General features: G+C 35.0%; 2 protein-coding genes across 2 annotated transcripts; one reads left to right on the forward strand and one right to left on the reverse strand.

The window, feature by feature from the left end:
- LOC108218827 (110 kDa U5 small nuclear ribonucleoprotein component CLO) lies at positions 1–5,761 on the forward strand. Its single transcript, XM_017391949.2, has 11 exons — positions 1–132; positions 414–1,170; positions 2,169–2,237; positions 2,361–3,554; positions 3,685–3,783; positions 3,865–4,023; positions 4,187–4,272; positions 4,352–4,550; positions 4,819–4,929; positions 5,049–5,255; positions 5,455–5,761. The coding sequence occupies exons 2-11, from the start codon at positions 427–429 to the stop codon at positions 5,551–5,553; spliced, it is 2,967 nt and encodes a 988-aa protein (XP_017247438.1). The 5' UTR covers positions 1–132; positions 414–426; the 3' UTR covers positions 5,554–5,761.
- A 1,989-nt stretch (positions 5,762–7,750) lies between these two features.
- On the reverse strand, positions 7,751–8,608 carry LOC108217897 (uncharacterized). The gene is made up of 3 exons (XM_017390800.2): positions 8,450–8,608; positions 8,240–8,301; positions 7,751–8,135 (listed from the first exon to the last, which is right to left on the reverse strand). Exons 1-3 carry the CDS (start codon positions 8,511–8,513, stop codon positions 7,938–7,940), a joined length of 324 nt encoding a protein of 107 aa, XP_017246289.1. The 5' UTR covers positions 8,514–8,608; the 3' UTR covers positions 7,751–7,937.
- Between the last annotated feature and the right edge of the window lie 10,843 nt (positions 8,609–19,451).

Raw genomic sequence — 19,451 nt, forward strand, 5'->3', positions numbered from 1 at the left:
TCGGACCTCCCGGCCCAAAATTCCGTTTAAGCAAATCACTTTATAACGCGGGGCAAATGCCGCAAATCTAAAATCACCTTCTTCTCTAAACCCCAAATTCAGCGTCGCTTCTGCAGCTTCTCGACACTCCAGGTTAGCTCATCTCACAATCTCACTCAATATTTCACATTATTATCTTCGTAGTTTCAATATTTACATAAATGCCATACATAAGCCTTCTTTTTCTAATTCATTGTCTTATTAAAATTACTATTAGGGTTTTAGTAGCCTCAGATTGTCTGTATGCATCTTACCAAAAGGATTAGTGGAAATTGAGTTTAATTTAGTCTTACGGTGTAGATAGGGCTATATTATGTTTGTTGTTAGGGTTTTGTTTTACTTATTTTTTGTATGTGCCCTAATTGTTGCGACAGATTTACGAATACGATGGATGATAGTTTATATGATGAGTTTGGTAACTACATTGGGCCTGAGATTGAGTCTGACCAGGAGAGTGATAGAGAGGATGAAGACGAGGAACTTCCCGACAAGACTGATGAGGAGAATGGTGATGCTTCTGATGAGGAGAATGCAGGTCGTGCCAATGGGTGGATGACTACCACGGATGATATTGATATTGACAATCAGATTGTGCTTGCGGAGGACAAGAAGTATTATCCGACCGCGGAGGAGGTTTATGGAGAGGAGGTTGAGACTTTGGTTATGGATGAAGATGCACAGCCTCTTGAGCAACCAATTATTAAACCTGTCAGGAATGTTAAGTTTGAGCTGGGAGTTAAAGATTCTTCTACGTATGTATCAACTGACTTTCTTTTGGGTCTTTCGTCAAACCCGTCTCTGGTTCGGAATGTTGCATTGGTGGGACACTTGCAACATGGGAAGACTGTTTTCATGGATATGTTGATTGAGCAAACACACCATATATCAACATTTGATCAGAACAGTGAGAAGCACATGAGATATACTGATACAAGGATAGACGAGCAAGAGAGAAGGATATCAATAAAGGCAGTGCCCATGTCTCTTGTTCTGGAGGATAGCAATTCAAAGTCCTATCTGTGCAACATAATGGACACGCCTGGTCATGTCAATTTCTCAGACGAGATGACTGCTGCCCTTAGACTTGCTGATGGTGCAGTTTTGGTTGTGGATGCTGCTGAAGGAGTAATGGTAAGCTCTACTGCATTCAGCCTATTTGTTATATGTTATATATAGGCAAACATACATGTATGGAGTATTTCCAGGACATACTTGCTCTAGTATGACACTTTCTACAAATTTGTAACTAACTTCTGCTGATTTACAACATACCTGTTCATGGATTTAAGTAGTTATTCATAAGAAACCACCTGAGCCTTTTCTGAAGTCTATTTAAATATTGGATTAGTTGCTTAATAGATTAAAAACAATCATCATTAAATGCCATTGTTGAATTATGATTGAGACACCGACTGGAAATGGAAAAAAAGGGAGACTCTTAAATTTGCTAGTATTCTACTTAATATTATGTGAATGCAGTTGGTAATTCTTTCACTAGTCAAATGGCAGATAGATGTTGTGTTTGAAGTTACGTTTTAGTTGCACTTAATGTAGCCCTCCTGTTAGGTTTACTATCTCTCTTTATATATGTTTTGATTCCTTGTAGAAGTAAGCTTAATTAATAAACTTTTATTTAAACATTAATTTTGATTGAGTTTCTTACTTTTGCGGTTGTAAATCCATCGGGGCAGGGATTGTTCCGTGGTTCAATTTTCTAATGTTGTTACTTGGGATTATGGATTTTCTGCTGTAAATGCACCCAAGCTAAATTTTCTTTTTCGATCCATAATCACTCACTTCTTTATTAAATTTGTCCTACTTTAACCCCCTTCTATGTAGTTTCTTTTTGTTCTACCTTTCACAGATCTTTGTAAAATATAAAATTATAATATCATTCACTAGCAATATACATGCATGAGTTCCACAAAACGAGTATACTATAATTATACATTATGCTCTACATTTGCCTAGTCCCCAAGTTCTGTACAGATTACAGAATGCCTTGGTCTAGTGCTATTGAACTGTTTGTTAGTGTGATTAATGGCTGTCTCCATTTGTTTTATTCTTTAGTATATTGACTGACACACTTTCAGCTACTTAATTAATGTCTGACATTTAGTTGTTTACAGGTTAACACTGAGAGAGCTATTCGTCATGCAATTCAAGAGCGTCTTCCTATAGTTGTTGTGATAAACAAGGTAGTTTTCCAGTCTAATTATTGATTATCTTACCTCTATTGTTTTTTAAAAAAAATTTTAATATCCACTTTCAAGCTTTTGTTTATTAGACCCTGGATTTTGAGATATACAGAACTTTTGTAGGTTGACAGGTTGATAACTGAACTCAAATTGCCTCCAAAAGATGCTTATCACAAGCTTCGGCACACCATTGAAGTCATCAATAACTTTATAACTGCTGTTTCTGCAACAGCTGGAGATGTTCAAATTATTGACCCAGTCGCTGGAAATGTTTGTTTTGCAAGTGGAAGTGCAGGCTGGTGTTTTACTTTGCACTCGTTTGCGAAATTATATGTTAAACTTCATGGCATTCCATTTGATGCTTCAAAGTTCGCCTCACGTCTTTGGGGAGACTATTACTTCGATCCTGATACTAGAGGTTTCAAGAGAAAACAACCTTCGGGTGGGGTGGAAAGGTCATTTGTCCAGTTTGTGCTGGAACCTCTTTACAAAATTTACAGCCAAGTAGTTGGTGAACATAAAAAGAGCGTGGAGACAACTCTAGCAGAACTTGGTGTAACCCTTAGCAATGCAGCGTACAAATTAAATGTTAAGCCATTGCTGAGATTGGCATGTAGCTCAGTGTTTGGTTCTGCAACAGGTTTCACAGATATGCTTGTTCATCACATTCCATCGGCCAAAGATTCTGCACCAAGGAAGGTTGAACATACATATACCGGCCCTAATGACTCTGCTATATACAGAGCCATGGTAGACTCTGATCCTTCTGGCCCCTTAATGGTTCATGTGACCAAATTGTACCCCAAGTCTGACTGTAGTGTTTTTGATGCATTTGGTCGGGTTTACAGTGGTGAGCTGCATACAGGGCAGACTGTCCGTGTTCTGGGAGAAGGATATTCACCAGATGATGAGGAGGATATGACTGTAAAGGAAGTTACGAAATTATGGGTTTATCAAGCTCGATATAGAATACCTGTTGGTAAAGCTCCTCCTGGTTCGTGGGTTTTGATTGAAGGCGTGGATGCCTCAATTATGAAGACTGCAACTCTTTGCAGTTCAAATTATGATGAAGATGTATACATATTCCGGTCTCTTCAGTTTAACACACTTCCTGTTGTGAAAACAGCAACCGAGCCTCTAAATCCAAGTGAGCTGCCAAAAATGGTGGAGGGTCTTAGGAAGATTAGCAAGAGTTACCCACTTGCGATTACTAAAGTTGAGGAGTCTGGAGAGCACACCATTTTGGGTACCGGAGAGTTGTACCTAGATTCTATTATGAAGGATCTGAGGGAGCTTTACTCTGAAGTGGAAGTGAAGGTACTTTACAAACCTATCTTCTAACTTCTATTCTTTATCATTATTATATATCTACTCATATAGTAGGGAAGTGTGCTTTTTTTGGCGGTTTTTTTACTCAAAAAAATTTTAACTTATGCACATATTTCAGGTGGCAGATCCTGTTGTCTCATTCTGTGAAACTGTAGTGGAGTCTTCATCAATGAAATGTTTTGCTGAAACTCCCAACAAGAAAAATAAGATAACAATGGTATGCAAAATGTTATAATTGTTTTTAATCATTTTTTTCTTTTCATGTTGAAAGTTGGTCTAACTTATAACATCATATTAGATTGCAGAGCCATTAGAGAGAGGTCTTGCTGAAGACATTGAGAATGGTGTTGTCAGCATTGACTGGCCGAGAAAGAAACTGGGTGATTTCTTTAAATCAAAATATGACTGGGATTTGCTTGCTGCACGGTCTATTTGGGCATTTGGTCCTGATAAACAGGTATTTTATCATTTGATGCAGAAGGATTTTTAAAAAAAATCTTTTTTACACTTTTAGCAGTTGTTAATTTACTCTTGAAGACATTTATTAGTTTCTTTCAAATAAGATGCTACCTTGCTAGTGTGAGTTCCTTAGTTTAATATGAAGTTTATTATACCTATAGGGACCTAACATTCTATTGGATGACACACTTTCGGGTGAAGTGGACAAACTCACATTGAATGCTGTGAAAGATTCCATTGTTCAAGGGTATGTAGCCTGAACCTTCATTTACCCGAGTGAATTTCTTTTTTGGCCCTTAATCTTACACTCATCTATGTTTGTGCAGATTTCAATGGGGTGCCCGCGAAGGACCCTTGTGTGATGAGCCCATCAGAAATGTTAAATTCAAAATTGTTGATGCAAGGATTGCACCTGAACCATTGCATCGTGGAACTGGTCAGATCATTCCAACTGCTAGACGAGTGGCTTATTCAGCTTTTCTTATGGCTACTCCACGACTTATGGAGCCTGTATATTATGTGGAGGTATTTATCGAGCTCTACGAAGTATCTTTAAATAGGTCTGGTGGATGAATGTCTGGATTGAACTTAACCTTTGGCAACGAGCTAACTCTAAAAGTTGTTACTGAAAATGTTTCACGTGACCTGTATAAGTATAGAAATTTCACCTATTGTGTTATTGTGCAGCAAGTGTATATTAATTCCACTGCTCCACCTTTCAAATAGAGATTTATTGTTTATACTCCTGTCGACCTATATTTTTAGGTTCCTGATCAGTACTTTACTTTTTCAGATACAAACACCAATAGATTGTGTGTCTGCCATATACACGGTGTTGTCACGAAGGAGGGGTCATGTGACTGCTGATGTTCCTCAACCAGGGACACCTGCATATATTGTCAAGGTTTGTTTCCTATTTTAGTTTGCTTGTAGCTCCTTTGCAGTTCTTGTGCTCTTGCGATTATTTTTGGTTGAGTTTTTTAAAACTCATTGGCTGATTCCTGCCTTCATTATAAATTGCAGGCGTTCCTGCCTGTTATCGAGTCGTTTGGATTTGAAACAGATCTGAGGTATCACACTCAAGGGCAGGCATTTTGTGTTTCTGTATTTGATCATTGGGCTATAGTTCCGGGGGACCCTCTAGACAAAAACATTGTCTTGAGACCTCTGGAGCCTGCTCCCATCCAGCACTTGGCTCGGGAGTTTATGGTCAAGACCAGACGTAGAAAGGTATATTCAACCATTGACATGAAAGAGTTTTGTTCCTCCCAAATCCTAAATTATTCAGCATGTCTTTCTGCTAAATAAGCATAGATTCATGAAGGATGCAGTTTTGCTTGTATATGACATTCTTTGTTTGTAATGACCTCCTCGTGATGGCCTCACAGTGGTTGTGCTAACTGATTCCCACTTTGCATTTATTTGGCAGGGAATGAGTGAGGATGTCAGCATCAGCAAGTTTTTTGACGAAGCCATGGTTGTGGAGCTTGCTCAGCAGGATGCCGATCTCCATCTGCAAATGATCTAAGTCTGGGTATTCTCACCAGTATGTAAAAGAACTGTTTGTATAATCTGAACCGAGCATTTATCACTTTGGAACCCAGTTACATCTTTTGTATTCTGCTTATCATTGTTAAGATCTGGAACCATGAAAACTGATTTTTCCGGTTCATTAAATGGTACTACCACACTGCTAGAAGAATGACTACTGAAGGAGAACATCTCTAAATTGCTTATGAGTTGATGATCCTCCCTGCAATAATATATCAACACTCTACTCAAAGACACATCAAGTTGGCATAGCAGGCATTTCAGAATCTAAATTTTATTGGAATGGACAAAATTAGTAAGTAGTGAATTTATATTTTTTCCATGTATTTCAGCATGTACTACTATATATATTTACGGGGCTGTGTTTGCAGTGTTACACAAATCTTGGTCATCTATTAATTGTGCTTCGAGTCGGGGCAATTGGCAGGCAAACAAGTTATATCTTTTCATTGTCCAGTTGTTATACCCCTTAGGCCCTTATAATTGTTTTCAATTGTTATTATAAAGGGCAGGTTAGTTATTTACTCTCTCTGTCCTATCTAATTGCATATGTTTTTTTTTCAACTGCTCGACACGCATTTCAATGCTCTTATAAAATATAGTTCTGTAACTTATTTTTGAGATTTTCTTTTTCTGAATAAAAATATAACATTCAAATTTTAATTCAGAAAATGAAAATATTAAAAATAAATTACACAACTACATTTTACAGGAGCATTAAAGTCCGTGTCACGTTCCCGTCTCCCAATGTATACTACTCACGGGGCGGAGAGAGTATTATCTATCTAGGTCGCGCTTCTATAAAAACAGTAGACATTAAATTGGCGAAGTACATGGGATGGGAGGTCCCCCTCCATATTCTATACTCCCTCCGTCCCAATCATTTATATACAAATGGTTTGGACACGGAGACCAAGAAAAAGTGTAAAAAGTGAGTAAAGTTAGAGGAAATGGTTTGGACACGGAGACCAAGAAAAAGTGTAAAAAGTGAGTAAAGTTAGAGGAAAGGTGCGTAAAGTGGTGGGACCCATTTATATTTAATGATAAATTTGAGATAGTGGAGGAAAGTAGTGGGTGTAATAGTGTTTATATTATTATAGAATGAAGATAGTGGAAGAAAGTGGTAGGTGTAATAGTGTTTTATATTATTAAAAGTTACTATTTTTGGAATGTATAGAAATGATGGGACGTCCCAAAAAGGAAAGTGTATAGAATTGACTGGGACGGAGGGAGTAGAAACTATGGCTGATTAAAATCCAGAAACAAAAACAAAGGGCATTGAGCCCACATGTCGGGTGACCACTAAGACCCATCACCCCCACCCGCATAATAATAATAAATAATTCAATGGAATCAGGCGAGATATATGGACACCATCGTATTGACTTGAAAGATGTTTTTTGCGGAATGAGTACTACTTTTATGGTCAAGAATGAATTCAAATAAAAATGACCCTGATCCCTATTCGTCGGCGTCTTGTTATTTCGTATTCAAAACTCGTACGCATGTCATTCAAAATTCGGCCCGATCCTTCCTCCCATATCCGATATTTCTGCAAAGTGAAGATTATTCTCTTAGAATTTATATTCTGGCTTGACTTGTTAAAAAAAATTTAGGTATGAGGTATTGCTGTTGGAAGATAGTAACAAGAGTAAGTTAAAAACTGTTTAATAAATCTAAATCTAAACAGTAAGTTTTAGTCTAAAAGTTGTTTTTAGAAATTTTTACAAAGAACCTTTATCAAAATATTATTTTTTTATATTATAACTCAATTGCAAAAAATTGTTTTCAGCAAAAAAATCCTCATCAAAACGTTATTTTTTTTATATTATAACTCAATATATGCAAATACCCAAAAAAATAATTAGCAAACAACTATTATCTGAGTTCTACCATATTTTTTTTACCAACATCTTTTCTGACCGTACTGAAATTTTTAACAGCAGTACAGCACTCCAGAGCAGACAAAACCCAGTTTGAATAAATAATTAAATATAAAGAAACAAAGAATTGGTACGAGAATGGAGTAGTTAAATGGAAGGAGACGAACAGTCGAGTTTTTATTTTTATCGATATGCTAGGGGATTCCTCGAGTGTACAATCCAGATTAAGCTCCCTTAATCAAGGGTCTAAGATTTGTTGCGACTCGATGGCTAAACAAACTACTAGCTGGCTAGATATCAAATAGTATCAATTAAGTAGCCAAGTAAATCACTACAATATTAAAACAGAATGCTATAATATACAAAACCTTCCTAACCCTAACTTGATGCATGATTTCTGCAGACTACTAACTAGTATATTTTTCAGCTTCATCTCTAACAGCTGGAGTAGTATGTATGATGTATAAATAAACTCAGATCAATTGTGTATCGGAGATTTCCTTCGTGCCGGAGAGTAATCCATCCCTGCAAGGTCCACCACATCTGGATAGTGTTTCGGAGCAGCCTCTGGTTGCTCTACAACTGGTGATGACTTCACTGAGAAGTTTTCTTGGTTCTTGTTCACTTGGCCGTTGTCTTTACCTTGGCTTGCATTTCCTTCAATTTTCGTATGATTCTGTAAGCAATTTCAGATCATTAGATCATGTAAAAAGAAGGCTCCTCTTGAAACTTATATTTATCCGTGATTACAAATTTACATATATGAATTTATAAGCTAACCTTTGAAGGAGGAGAAGCTGAGCCGCTTGTTTTTGTAACAAGTAATTTTCTGCTTTTTATACCTGCGAATTATAAAAGAGGACAATGTAAGAAAAATGAAAAACACGTTTGCCAAGATTCGAACTCTCTAAAACCTTAAGGTATCGAGAGAACTGACTGAATATGAATTATATCCAGTAAATCAGATCTGTACAATGTAGCTGAACATACCTTGAGCTTCATGCAGGAGAGTTGTCAAAAGCAGAACAGATATAAACAAAGAAACGTTCTTCATCACTTGAGTTGCTGAGAATTTATATGATCACCAAGAAAAGAACTAGGAAGCAGCTAGATTTTTGTTGAGTATGATAAATTTTTGATGGTGAGAATGAGGAAGGCCATGCTTATATATATTTGGTACATGGTCCACCACATATCTTGAATTTGAAAAGCTGATGTTAAATTGCATCTTATATTTTAATGAACTATGGTGATTAGTTAATTAGCAGGGGGACAAAGCAAAAACTCCCTTAACAAAGGGGGCTCCATTTTGGAAGCACAAAAAAGAAATACCCCAACATGACAAAATGTTGGAAATGAAAAAATGGGGAAAAATCTGACCTTTTTGCTAGGCTGATGCTCTTATTATAGTGAACCTTGTTTGCTTACTCCGTTTATTAGTACCCTTTTAGCGTAGGGTGTTCCCTCAAGGGGAGAGATTGACTACCTTAAATCCTGTGAAGGTTTGGAAGATTCAGTAACAAACACTTTCCCTGCAAAGCCTGTGTAATCCCTCTCGTCTTGTTTTCGAATGCGATGAATATCGAAGTGATCAAAGTAAAAATTGTTTATATCACCCGATTCTTAATTATAATCATAGTCACGATTCATGTCATGTTTTTTATCATCCTGATTCAGTATTCTAAAACTCTTTAATTTAATAAAAAAAATTCTATAAATTATCGGTTAATTATTCATATTTTACCGATTTATTGATTATACTTAATATTAAAAATCTCTTATTGAATTTTTTTTTTCTGATAAATCCCCAATAAAATTATAGATAGCTTTTCTTATATTTAACTGAGCGGTACCTTAATTATAATTTTTTTCCAGCATTTAACTCGGGAATAGTTTTGGTCGGTGTTTGCCAAATTTTTCTTACACTTATGATGTATTGATGTGGATAAGATGAGAGTTAATGATTGAAAATACTTCAAGCAGGGTCATAGATTTTGATTTACGTTTTTTTTGTCAAGTTTTAAGATATTTATCAAATTCCATAGTTTTAAGATATTTATCAAATTCCATCTGAACTCTTTTAACTGTGGATTTGGTTTGTTAAATGGTGAAGATATTTTAAATTTTAATTCATCAAGCAGACTAAAATTATTTTAAACAGTTTTTTGTTTATATTTTATGCTCGACATAGTTTGAATTTAGTGCAGTTATTCTTAATTTTGGACCCTGCTTAATAATAAATTAAAAAATATATAAATAAGTTGCGTGTTTGAAAAATAATGATAGAATATTTATGTGGTATATTGTCATCTATCTATCTCATACAATAATACTTGCCGTTGATGGGAGAGAAAAATTATTCGAAAAATAGAAAAGAAAGAACACAGAAAAAGCTGCTGCGTTAGAAACAAGGTATTCCCTCCGTCCAACAGTACATGTCTCTTTTGGGAAAAAAAATTGTCTCATAACACTTGTCTATTTTTAGTTTTCAATGCAAATATATTGACATTAACAATAAATAAAAGCTGAATAAGAGTCTATATTCGTGCATTTATTAAAGGTACAAATGAAATTTTTTTATTAAATTAATATTTTTTTAATATGTGTAATTTTTTCAAAAAAAACATGTATCGTGGGACCGATGTAATTGAACGAGACCGTTGTGATCAAACAGGAGTTGAGTTGGGGAACACGAGAAATAAATACGAGGGCAACACGGCCTTTGTTGACGTGTACGCGTATGTCTCGTAGCCGATCCAAGTGGACGTCCCCCTCCCTGGGTCCCACTATTATAATGACTAGGCGTGATATTGTCGACGTGGCAACAACCAGTCACGATGCCTGTTTATGCTTTACTTGACAGCCGGACATGCGTCAATTAATTGTTTTTGTCTTTCTAACTTTGTTCACTGTATTATATATTTCGGAAAGAAATCTCGGAAAGAACTTCATAATCAGGTGGTTGCACCGTACAGTTAGCTTTGGACTTATAAGTTAATGGGAAGGTCAAGTGGCAGAAGCTGATTGTTGCTGATTGATAATTCTTGATATTAAATATAACATCATACATATCAAAGTTATTATTAAACACTATTATAATGTTTTTGTTTTTAGAGGTGCTTATATTATAAAATGTTAATTTTATTATTAATTTTTTTTGGATCATTATTTTTCTTGGATGAGGGTGCTTAAATTTCCAAACCTCTGCTGGATTGAGATTAGCTGGTGGACTAGTGAGAAGATTACTTGCAGTCTAATTAAGATTAGGTATCCTAACAGTATCTCACATGACGAAAGAATCGGATAGATTCACATTCACTAATTAAACGTAATCATTTATTTGATTCGTATATGATACTATATTGTGCCGGCTAAAATTGATCCGGTGAGTAGGTGTCCAATATATTATTGTCATGATTACGATACGGATCATATGTAAATGAAGGGAAGCACTCTATTTAAGCATTTTTTTTAACGATATTTTTTGATATTCTTATAAAGCATAGTGTTATATTTGTTTTATGTTTTCTTTCTAAACAAAAATTTGACGTTTAAATTTTTATTCAAAAAATAATTAAAAAAATGTTATAAAATTATTTTTTATAGTAATTTTTTTTTCTTTTTTCTTTTTTTTTGACAGATCCTTTATAGTAATATTAAAATACGTCTAAATAGTGAACCTAAACAAGCCACGAAGACGGAGGGAGTAACTCCTTTTCTTTTAAACCATGAGGGGTCATTGCTTATAAAAAAATGAAAACCATAAGGATAGTTATTGTCATCATTGTTGTACTAAATGAACTTAACAGGGAGAGGGAGAGATTATGTGAACATTATATGATCAGAAAAGTTGATGTTTTATTCTTATAAACAGAGCCCGCAACTATGATACTTGAAATAACATCCTTGAACGCCGATTCAGACAAAAGCATCAACTTGAAACTTTTATAACAGCAGTGCCCAACTGCCCATCATCTATATATGTAAGTCGCTCGAGAAGAAGAAACTTTACATGCATTATTTTATTATTCCTGCACGACGTTTATGTTTAGATAAGACGTGGTCAGCAGCCAGATAGACTCTTTCAATATGCCAAAACATGTCACTCTAGTCACTTTTTCATTCTGTGTTAACTAGTAATAAACAAACATGTTTAACTAATGAAAACAGAACCTCAACGTATGTTTATACATTTGATGATACAGTGGTTAGCGGTAGAATACAATATGATCCTGATAAATCCTAAGCGCTCCTCATAAGTCATAACATCTTGGGATTTTGAGACAACCGTTCACTTAACATGCATGATATGAGATCTTAGACTCGCCGAAGACTTTGAGATTTTGGGAGAAATGGTCACTAAACAGTTGGAACTCATGAGCAGGGATCACAGAAGACTCTGAGACAAAGAATTAAACTCAAAGTGGAGTAGAGATCCATCTTCTTCGTACGTAATTTTTTGTTCCTCCCATACTGGTCTATTTGTTGAATTGAAGCCCCCCATCCCACATGTCTCTGAGTCTCTCCTCTTCTTTTTGGATTTTGTACCTAGTCACATGACCTGTTTGGTGAACAAACATTTTCATAACTCATCACACATTGCTGTGTTTGTTATTTTTGCCCCTTTGGTTACAGACCAGTGACCGTGATATCGGAAATAGAGGCCCTACTTTCTGATTATTAGATTTCAAGTCATGTATGGATACACCGATTAAGAACTTTTGTCGCTCAAGTCCTGTTTTATTGATTTCTTTCATCTTGGTAGATCTTAAATTTGAGGAGATTGTCAGATGAGCCCATATCTGAACACGTGTTTCATTCTTTCCTGTCTTGCATAATCTATATGCATCTACAATCTGTTCAGACATTGTAACTGACATAAGTCGAGTAGAAGGACGTGCAATGTTAGTTCTGGTCTCACTAGATATTTACAGTGCTGCAGTTTCTGCGTTATAGCTCAACGTTACCAATCTGCATTCTGCAGCTGTATCTGATAAACAAGAGTTCTCTGATCTCACAAGCAGCACCAGAATAGAAATATGACGCGTTTTATTGAGTTTTTGCTTGGACTATTGTAAACCAAGAGAACAGGGAATTTGTATATGTTAATAAATACGCAAAATAAAATAAAATTTCCAATGCAGGTTTGCAATGTTGTTATTGAAGTAAGTGTGTAATGCCAAGCTCTGGATCACGGATTTGAAAATCAGTAGACAATCGGTTTTATAAGTCATGAACTTTAGTTGAAATTAAGTAAAAGTTTAATTCTCAGCCTGGTTAACCTCCAGACTTAGCTGTATACTGTTTTATTCCCCGTTATTTTGAAATCCTGGTTCGGTCGCTGTGTCGTGTATAAAGGCAAACAGAGTTTGGTTCCATGTCCATCGGCTAGTGTTTTTTTTGGTGAATCTGTCTAATTGCATAGCTCCAATCTCATATTCTGATTGAGAATTAGCCGAGAGGTTTGCATTCCAAAATTAAAAGCTCATGGTGCTTCAAAAAAGATCACTGGATGTTCATCAATCAAGTCAAATAGTTCTATCTCCTATCCCAGATCCAAGCATCCTGGCCATATATTTTGGCTATAGTATCAGCTGTGAATATTATGCATTCATGTTGCTTCAACTATGAATATTACCAAAAAATTCCTTCTCTGAGACAAGTAACTCCTCTGCGTCTGGATTACTGTTCTATCATACTTCATCTGTGGATATTCACCAGTTATTTCCCTATGATATCAACCTTCACTTCATCTCACCTTTAATAACTAGACAAATAGAGCTTGATAAGAAACATGGCCGCGTAAGGAGTTCTCCAAGGCAGCTATATATGTAGGTAAAAAATATATTAGCTACACCCTAGTTATGTTGTTTTATAAACTCCAAAATTATTTTGATAAATAATAGAGATAATTATGAAAATATTCAAAGTGGTTTTTGTAGTAAAAATACAAACAGCTGATGTTATGTTATTTTTATAAATTCTCAAACTATTTTAGTAAATACTATAATGTACTCAAGATGGTTTTGTAGTCAACACACGGTTAATTTTTGATCAACGATTAAGTAAAAAATTATGAATAATAATATGAGTAAAATGATATATATTTAATTTATGGCAACTTAAACTAGTCTGCAATAGGATGGGCGGGTCTAAGTGTTGACACAATTGTGGGTCAGTTCGATATAAAACGCATTTTTGTAACCGTGATTACTAAATCAGTCTAGGGCCGTCAAACCAAGTTTCTATCTTGTTAACGAAAACATTTTTGGTGTCCAAAAAGAACTCACCTTGCGCGCAGAAGAAAGCTCTGTTCTCGATGCTCCAGGTCCAAGGGACCAGGAAATCAAACCCACTAACGTTGGGTATAAAGATTTTCTGCGAATAGAATCACTTTCACTTCTTCCATTATCCACTCTTCTTTCTTCCCACAACACGCTTTATCTTTTCGTATTTCTCTATTTCGTCCCCTTAGAGCAAGTCCAACAGCTGCCTCAAATGATGTCCTAAGTTATAATTTGAGGCATTTGATTAAAAATATTGCTCCAACGGTGTCCTAGTGATGCCTTAAATCACTAGGACAACTTACTCCAGCCCTATTTTTAGGGCTCACCTACTTGAGCCTCATTTCACTTTTAATAATAAAATATTATCATTCCCTCTCTCCCCACTACTTTTCCTTCTACTTTTTCATTCAAAATATTAATATTTTAATAATAGGACTTGTGAATAAGGCTTCTTGTTGAAGTGAATGTATAAAAGTGATGTCCTAAACTACTAGGACATCATATTTTATTATTTTTATAAGGCATCTATTAAGACACTCTTGGACTTGCTCTTATCTTTTAAATTTCACAATTCTGTAGGACTCCAAGTCTCGAGCTGAGCAGGTACTCTCTCTTTCCACACACGCATGCGATGTAATTCGTGAGACACGACTTTCGACATTCTTATTCGACTATAATTAGTAAATTTTACTGCTAATTCGGTGGATTTATCTAGAATTAGGTTTAGAATTTCTTATTCCTTTAGGTGTTTCTAATATTGCTGTTAATTTGTCATCAATTACTCCTTATACCTAATTTTACTGAGAAGTGAGAACTGATCACTGATATCTAATTTTACGGAGAACCAGATTTTTACGAGAACTGATCACTGACGCATGAATGAATGTCACATTATGTGTGTTATATACTTTTATAATTAACCGGAGAATATTAGGTAGATCAAAGAGAAGGTTACAGGAAACTTTATTACTGGGAGTGGGAGGTATACTTCTAACAAAGGGTCCAGGTCTTGAGGCAAACTTTTCTGCGCATATAGAGGAAAAAATGATTAAATGAGTATCACACTATCACCCAATTTTTGTAGCATGCAGACAGGGGGATGCCTTTCCTTGCTGTGCTCAGGGCAAAATGGTCACCCCATCCATCAATTCTGCGAATAATTTGCGCAGAAATTTGGTTCTAGACTTGTAGCTAACATTTGCCAAAGGCCTGCGATAATTAACAGAGTATACCTAAATAATGGACTTCACGGGTGCTTTAAAATTATGCTGGCAATTTGTATCATGTTGTGTACTATCATGTTTCGTGTCTAGAATGGTAAACACATATCCGTATCCGTTTAGGTTTCGTGTACTTTCCATGTCGTATTTTCGTGTAATGCTAATGTAAAATAAATAAATAAACATTTAAAAATGTAATATTTTGAATATATATTTACATATATGTATCAAAAAAATACTTTTACATATAATATCATATTTTTGGATATATTTTTTATAAATATATATGAAATATATGTATATTCACATATGATATTGTAAAAATATGTATATTTATATAAATAAATGTATGTATGTATCTATATATATATATATATATAATATTTACATATAAATTTATTTATTTCTTGTACTTACGTGTCATGTATGCAAGGGTAAACACATATTAGACACTAAATTTAGTCGTTCTATTTCGTGTTCGTGTACTGAAAAGGTGAACCCATATCCATGTTTTTGGTGTCGTATTCATGTAGTTTTTTTTTATTTTTAGAATCATTAACTAACACTGTTGCCTCATATATGACAAGGCTACTGAAATATATTGATTTTCTCTGATTTTTACTAGGTTGTCGTAATTTGTATGTCTGAGCTAACTTTGTTTGGACTAGCTCATCCATTGAAGCAACAATGAGGCTTTTGGGACTGTGTTTTCTCTTCTCGTACACAGTGTAAGTTATTACTTCCCCCCTCCCCTCTTTTGTGTGGTTGTAGCTGTAGGTGAGTGGAAGGGATCAGGGTGGTTGCAGAGGTGGTAGATAAAATATTTCTTTGGTTATGCCATAATTAAATGAGTTACTTTACATGCATGCAATGGTAGAGATAATGAATAATGTAGATTCTGATGATACATGCACTGATGATGCACCAGCCATTAACTGAAGGTTTACATACTTGTACAAGGAAATATAGTCACAAACAGCAACATTACAATCGAGTATATTGGAAATTTGTGCTTGAGCTAAAGACAATATTATAGAGTTTTGTGCATAGAATTCACTCTTCTTATGAACACATAAATATTGGAAATGTTTATGCTGCTACGAAATAAAGTAAAAATACTTTCTTGCGAACCTCTTCTCCTTTTTCATCTTAATCTATGGAACTTTGTTAGGCAGAGTTCTGCAGGAGACCAAATATTTTGTGGCAGAGGAGATTGAAGATTTATGCACGTTATGTAGTCTTATCAACTATACAAGCGAAAGTCAAGAATCATTCATGATTTTTTTTGGGCAGCCTAATACTGGTTTGGTTCTTTAAAACCTACTCTCTTTATTTACATTTACTTTTCTTTATTACTTGTTTATAATTATGTCTTTATGTCTTTGAGCCCTTAGTCATTTTTGTTAAATATCTCATGTAATCAATAATGTAGCATTGATGGTACAAGTAACATAGAACCCTATAAAACCACTGTACTTGAGTTATCACTTACAGTATCATATATGGAAAGATCAATGCTAATACAAAATATGATTTGGGTTAATTAGTTAAGAATTGTGGCTTTCACTTTTCATTATGGATCAGGAGTTGGATCAATCCTAAAGCATGGACTTTTTGTATACTTTATCAAAGTACTTAGCAGCATAAGTATAAACTAGGCCGGCTGTCATTACTTGCTAGGGACATATGTAAGTCCATGTTGCTGGTTTATTCCAGCATGCTTCTAAAATTATACTCTTGCAGAGTTATTACAGTTGAAGCCTCAAGGCTCCATCTGCTATGGTTTTTGATCTGACCTTATGACTTTGACCCTTCTTGGCAACATTTCATCACGCTTTAGCAAAGTAGAAACATTTCCAGCTCTTAAGAGCTAACAGAGGCATGCAAAGCCAAGTGCAAAATGTATTATTATCTATATGCAACCCATGTGAAAGCTTTGTGGAGTCCAGGCCAAGGTTCCGGGCCTTCTTAGTACCACACCATGGAAATATGTAAATCTATATCCTTGCTTGGTACAATCACAATCTCAACTTTCCCTGTCATATTGTTCCTAATAGTAACTTATAAGTCAATAACTGATAGCTGAGAAATTAAATAATTTGCCTTGGTGTGTGGAACACAGCCTGTGAATTGAAATACTTATTCCATTTGATCTGGCTAACCCAAATTTTAAGAGCCTCTTAGCAAAAAAATAATAAAAATAAATTTAAGAGCCTGTTTGTGTAAGCTTTTTCTCTCCACAAGTCAGCAATCAGCACAGGTAGCTTAAAGGTACTTTTCAAATAAATTTTGACTTATAAGTCCGTAATTATTTAATTATTTTTTTGTCAAAATGGTAACAGAAAGAACTTGTATACGACCAAAAAGCCAAACTGGCGGATTCCAGTGTAAGCTCAAGTTGCTGAAATATTTTTTCAACAATCAATTAGGACGGGTTTTGTCATTCTGGTTTCTGGGTAACCCTTGTTTCTAGAGTAACAAATTGAGATCCAGTCGTAAGAAAAGCACAATAAATGAATGAAAGAGAGTTGTGGATCTAATTATACTTTGTAGAGTGCAGGTGAATATGCAAGTGGCAAGAATAAAAAGAATGATGCCCTCTCTATGTATTTATAAGTTCAATGCATTAAAATCATGTAAATATCCCAACATAAATGTAAATAGATAGAGTGACTCGACCTTGCAACCTTCTAATTGATTATCATTTACCAAAGCCCAATTATCAAAGATTTGAGTGGATTGAAGGACCTTAACTTTCTTGATCATAAGATTAAGATAGTAAAGAGAATGTGTGCTATAGATTAGAAGAAATGGCCAGCATAATATGTCAAAATTTGGGATCGTTTTTGTAAGAAAATTGTTAATTTAACTCCATATCTATCAATAAATTCTAATATTAATATGATGTATTTACATCTGAAAAGTCGATGACGTTTTTTTTTATTATCAATACTAACCTTTTTTTATAATAATTAATATGTTGATTACAGACTCTCATTCTCTCGTGCCCTTATTTTGTTATATATTATCAGTAATCTGCTGCTTGTAAATGCACTTATGTAAACTAGTCATCGCATGTGACCACATAAGTTAATGAATTTTTTAGTGCTCGAACAGACTTTAAAAAGACAAAGATGAGAGATCCGCCCTCGTGCGGCTCACACGCTGATTCATTCTGTTTGTTTGTTCTCCCTGCTTTTCCACCTCCACCCCACCCCTCGTGCACTTCTGTTCTCTAGCTCTCATCCTTGACTGCAATCTCTTACACATACACACACCTTTTCGATACTTAATTTAGCAGTTTATCGTATTGTAGGAGAACATGGTATGAGAGAAATAGTATAGAAGACTTCTATCCGTTTCAATGTAAGAAGTTTTGCATTAAATATTTTAGTAGAACATCAATCTTAAGTAAAACATATATTTTTTGTTTTTGAAAATTTTATCTAAAGTTCTATCTTCAAGTCAAAGAAATAGAAAGCCTTATTTCTGTTTCTTCTTTATGATGTTTTTCGGCTAATGGATTCATGTGGGAAGCAGTCAAGCCTTTGCACGTGACTGCATTTCTTTATCTCCTCTGCATGATACCGTCCATAATATATAATTTCATATCATATTATATGTGTACAATAGTACATTATATATATGTAGAATAGGATTTCATTATCGAGGTTTAGTCCTATTGGCTTCACAGTTTTGCACAGCTCTTATTCTGGGTCTTGATGTGTTTAAATGATTGCTAACTATCAATTCGAATGATCACTAGTTTCCTTAATTTTGATCATGGTTACTAGTCTTGAAACTAACACTGCACTCTGTGTTCTTGTTGAGGGATTTAATGCTTCAAACTCCTGCATTAGCTGTACCAATCCTTATTGTGAACATAAATAAATGCTCCGTACATGGTTTCCTCAAAATTAGCAACAAAGTGATTTAAGTATTACTACAGTAATAAGTTGGCGGTATTAATTACTACTTAGTGCTTCATGAGTTGGTACATGTCTGTCAATGTTTATAACGTTAATAACAAAAACTGAATTACCAGCTGCAGGGGTGTAAACTGAGGCTGAGTTCCCATTAGTCCTAGTAAGTTAGTGAAGTGGTGTTTGAATGTTTCCATGTTTGCTTACCCATAATTCCATGAACCCACCTGATTGTATATGCCTTTGCCATTAGTAAGTCATCTAAATCGGCAATATCTTCTTCTTCTTCGGCTGCTGAGATAATTGATTGTATTCTAAATTACAAGAATAAAAACATATTAAGTGACTGTCTACTTAGCCTTATCTCTATATTTCGTAGCAAGACTACTTTTCAAGTTTTCCAAATTTAAACTTGTAGCTACAAGGACGGTCCTAAGGATTCTTACGTGAAGCACATAAATTTTTGGGTTTTCTTTAAAAGAGAAAGCAAAAGATACATGGACTGGTTTGCCTCTTAAAGCATAATTAGGTCCTTTATCGATGATATAAGGATTCTCTCCAG

This window comes from Daucus carota, chromosome 4 (genome assembly GCF_001625215.2).
Source record: "Daucus carota subsp. sativus chromosome 4, DH1 v3.0, whole genome shotgun sequence".
NCBI lineage: Eukaryota > Viridiplantae > Streptophyta > Magnoliopsida > Apiales > Apiaceae > Daucus > Daucus carota.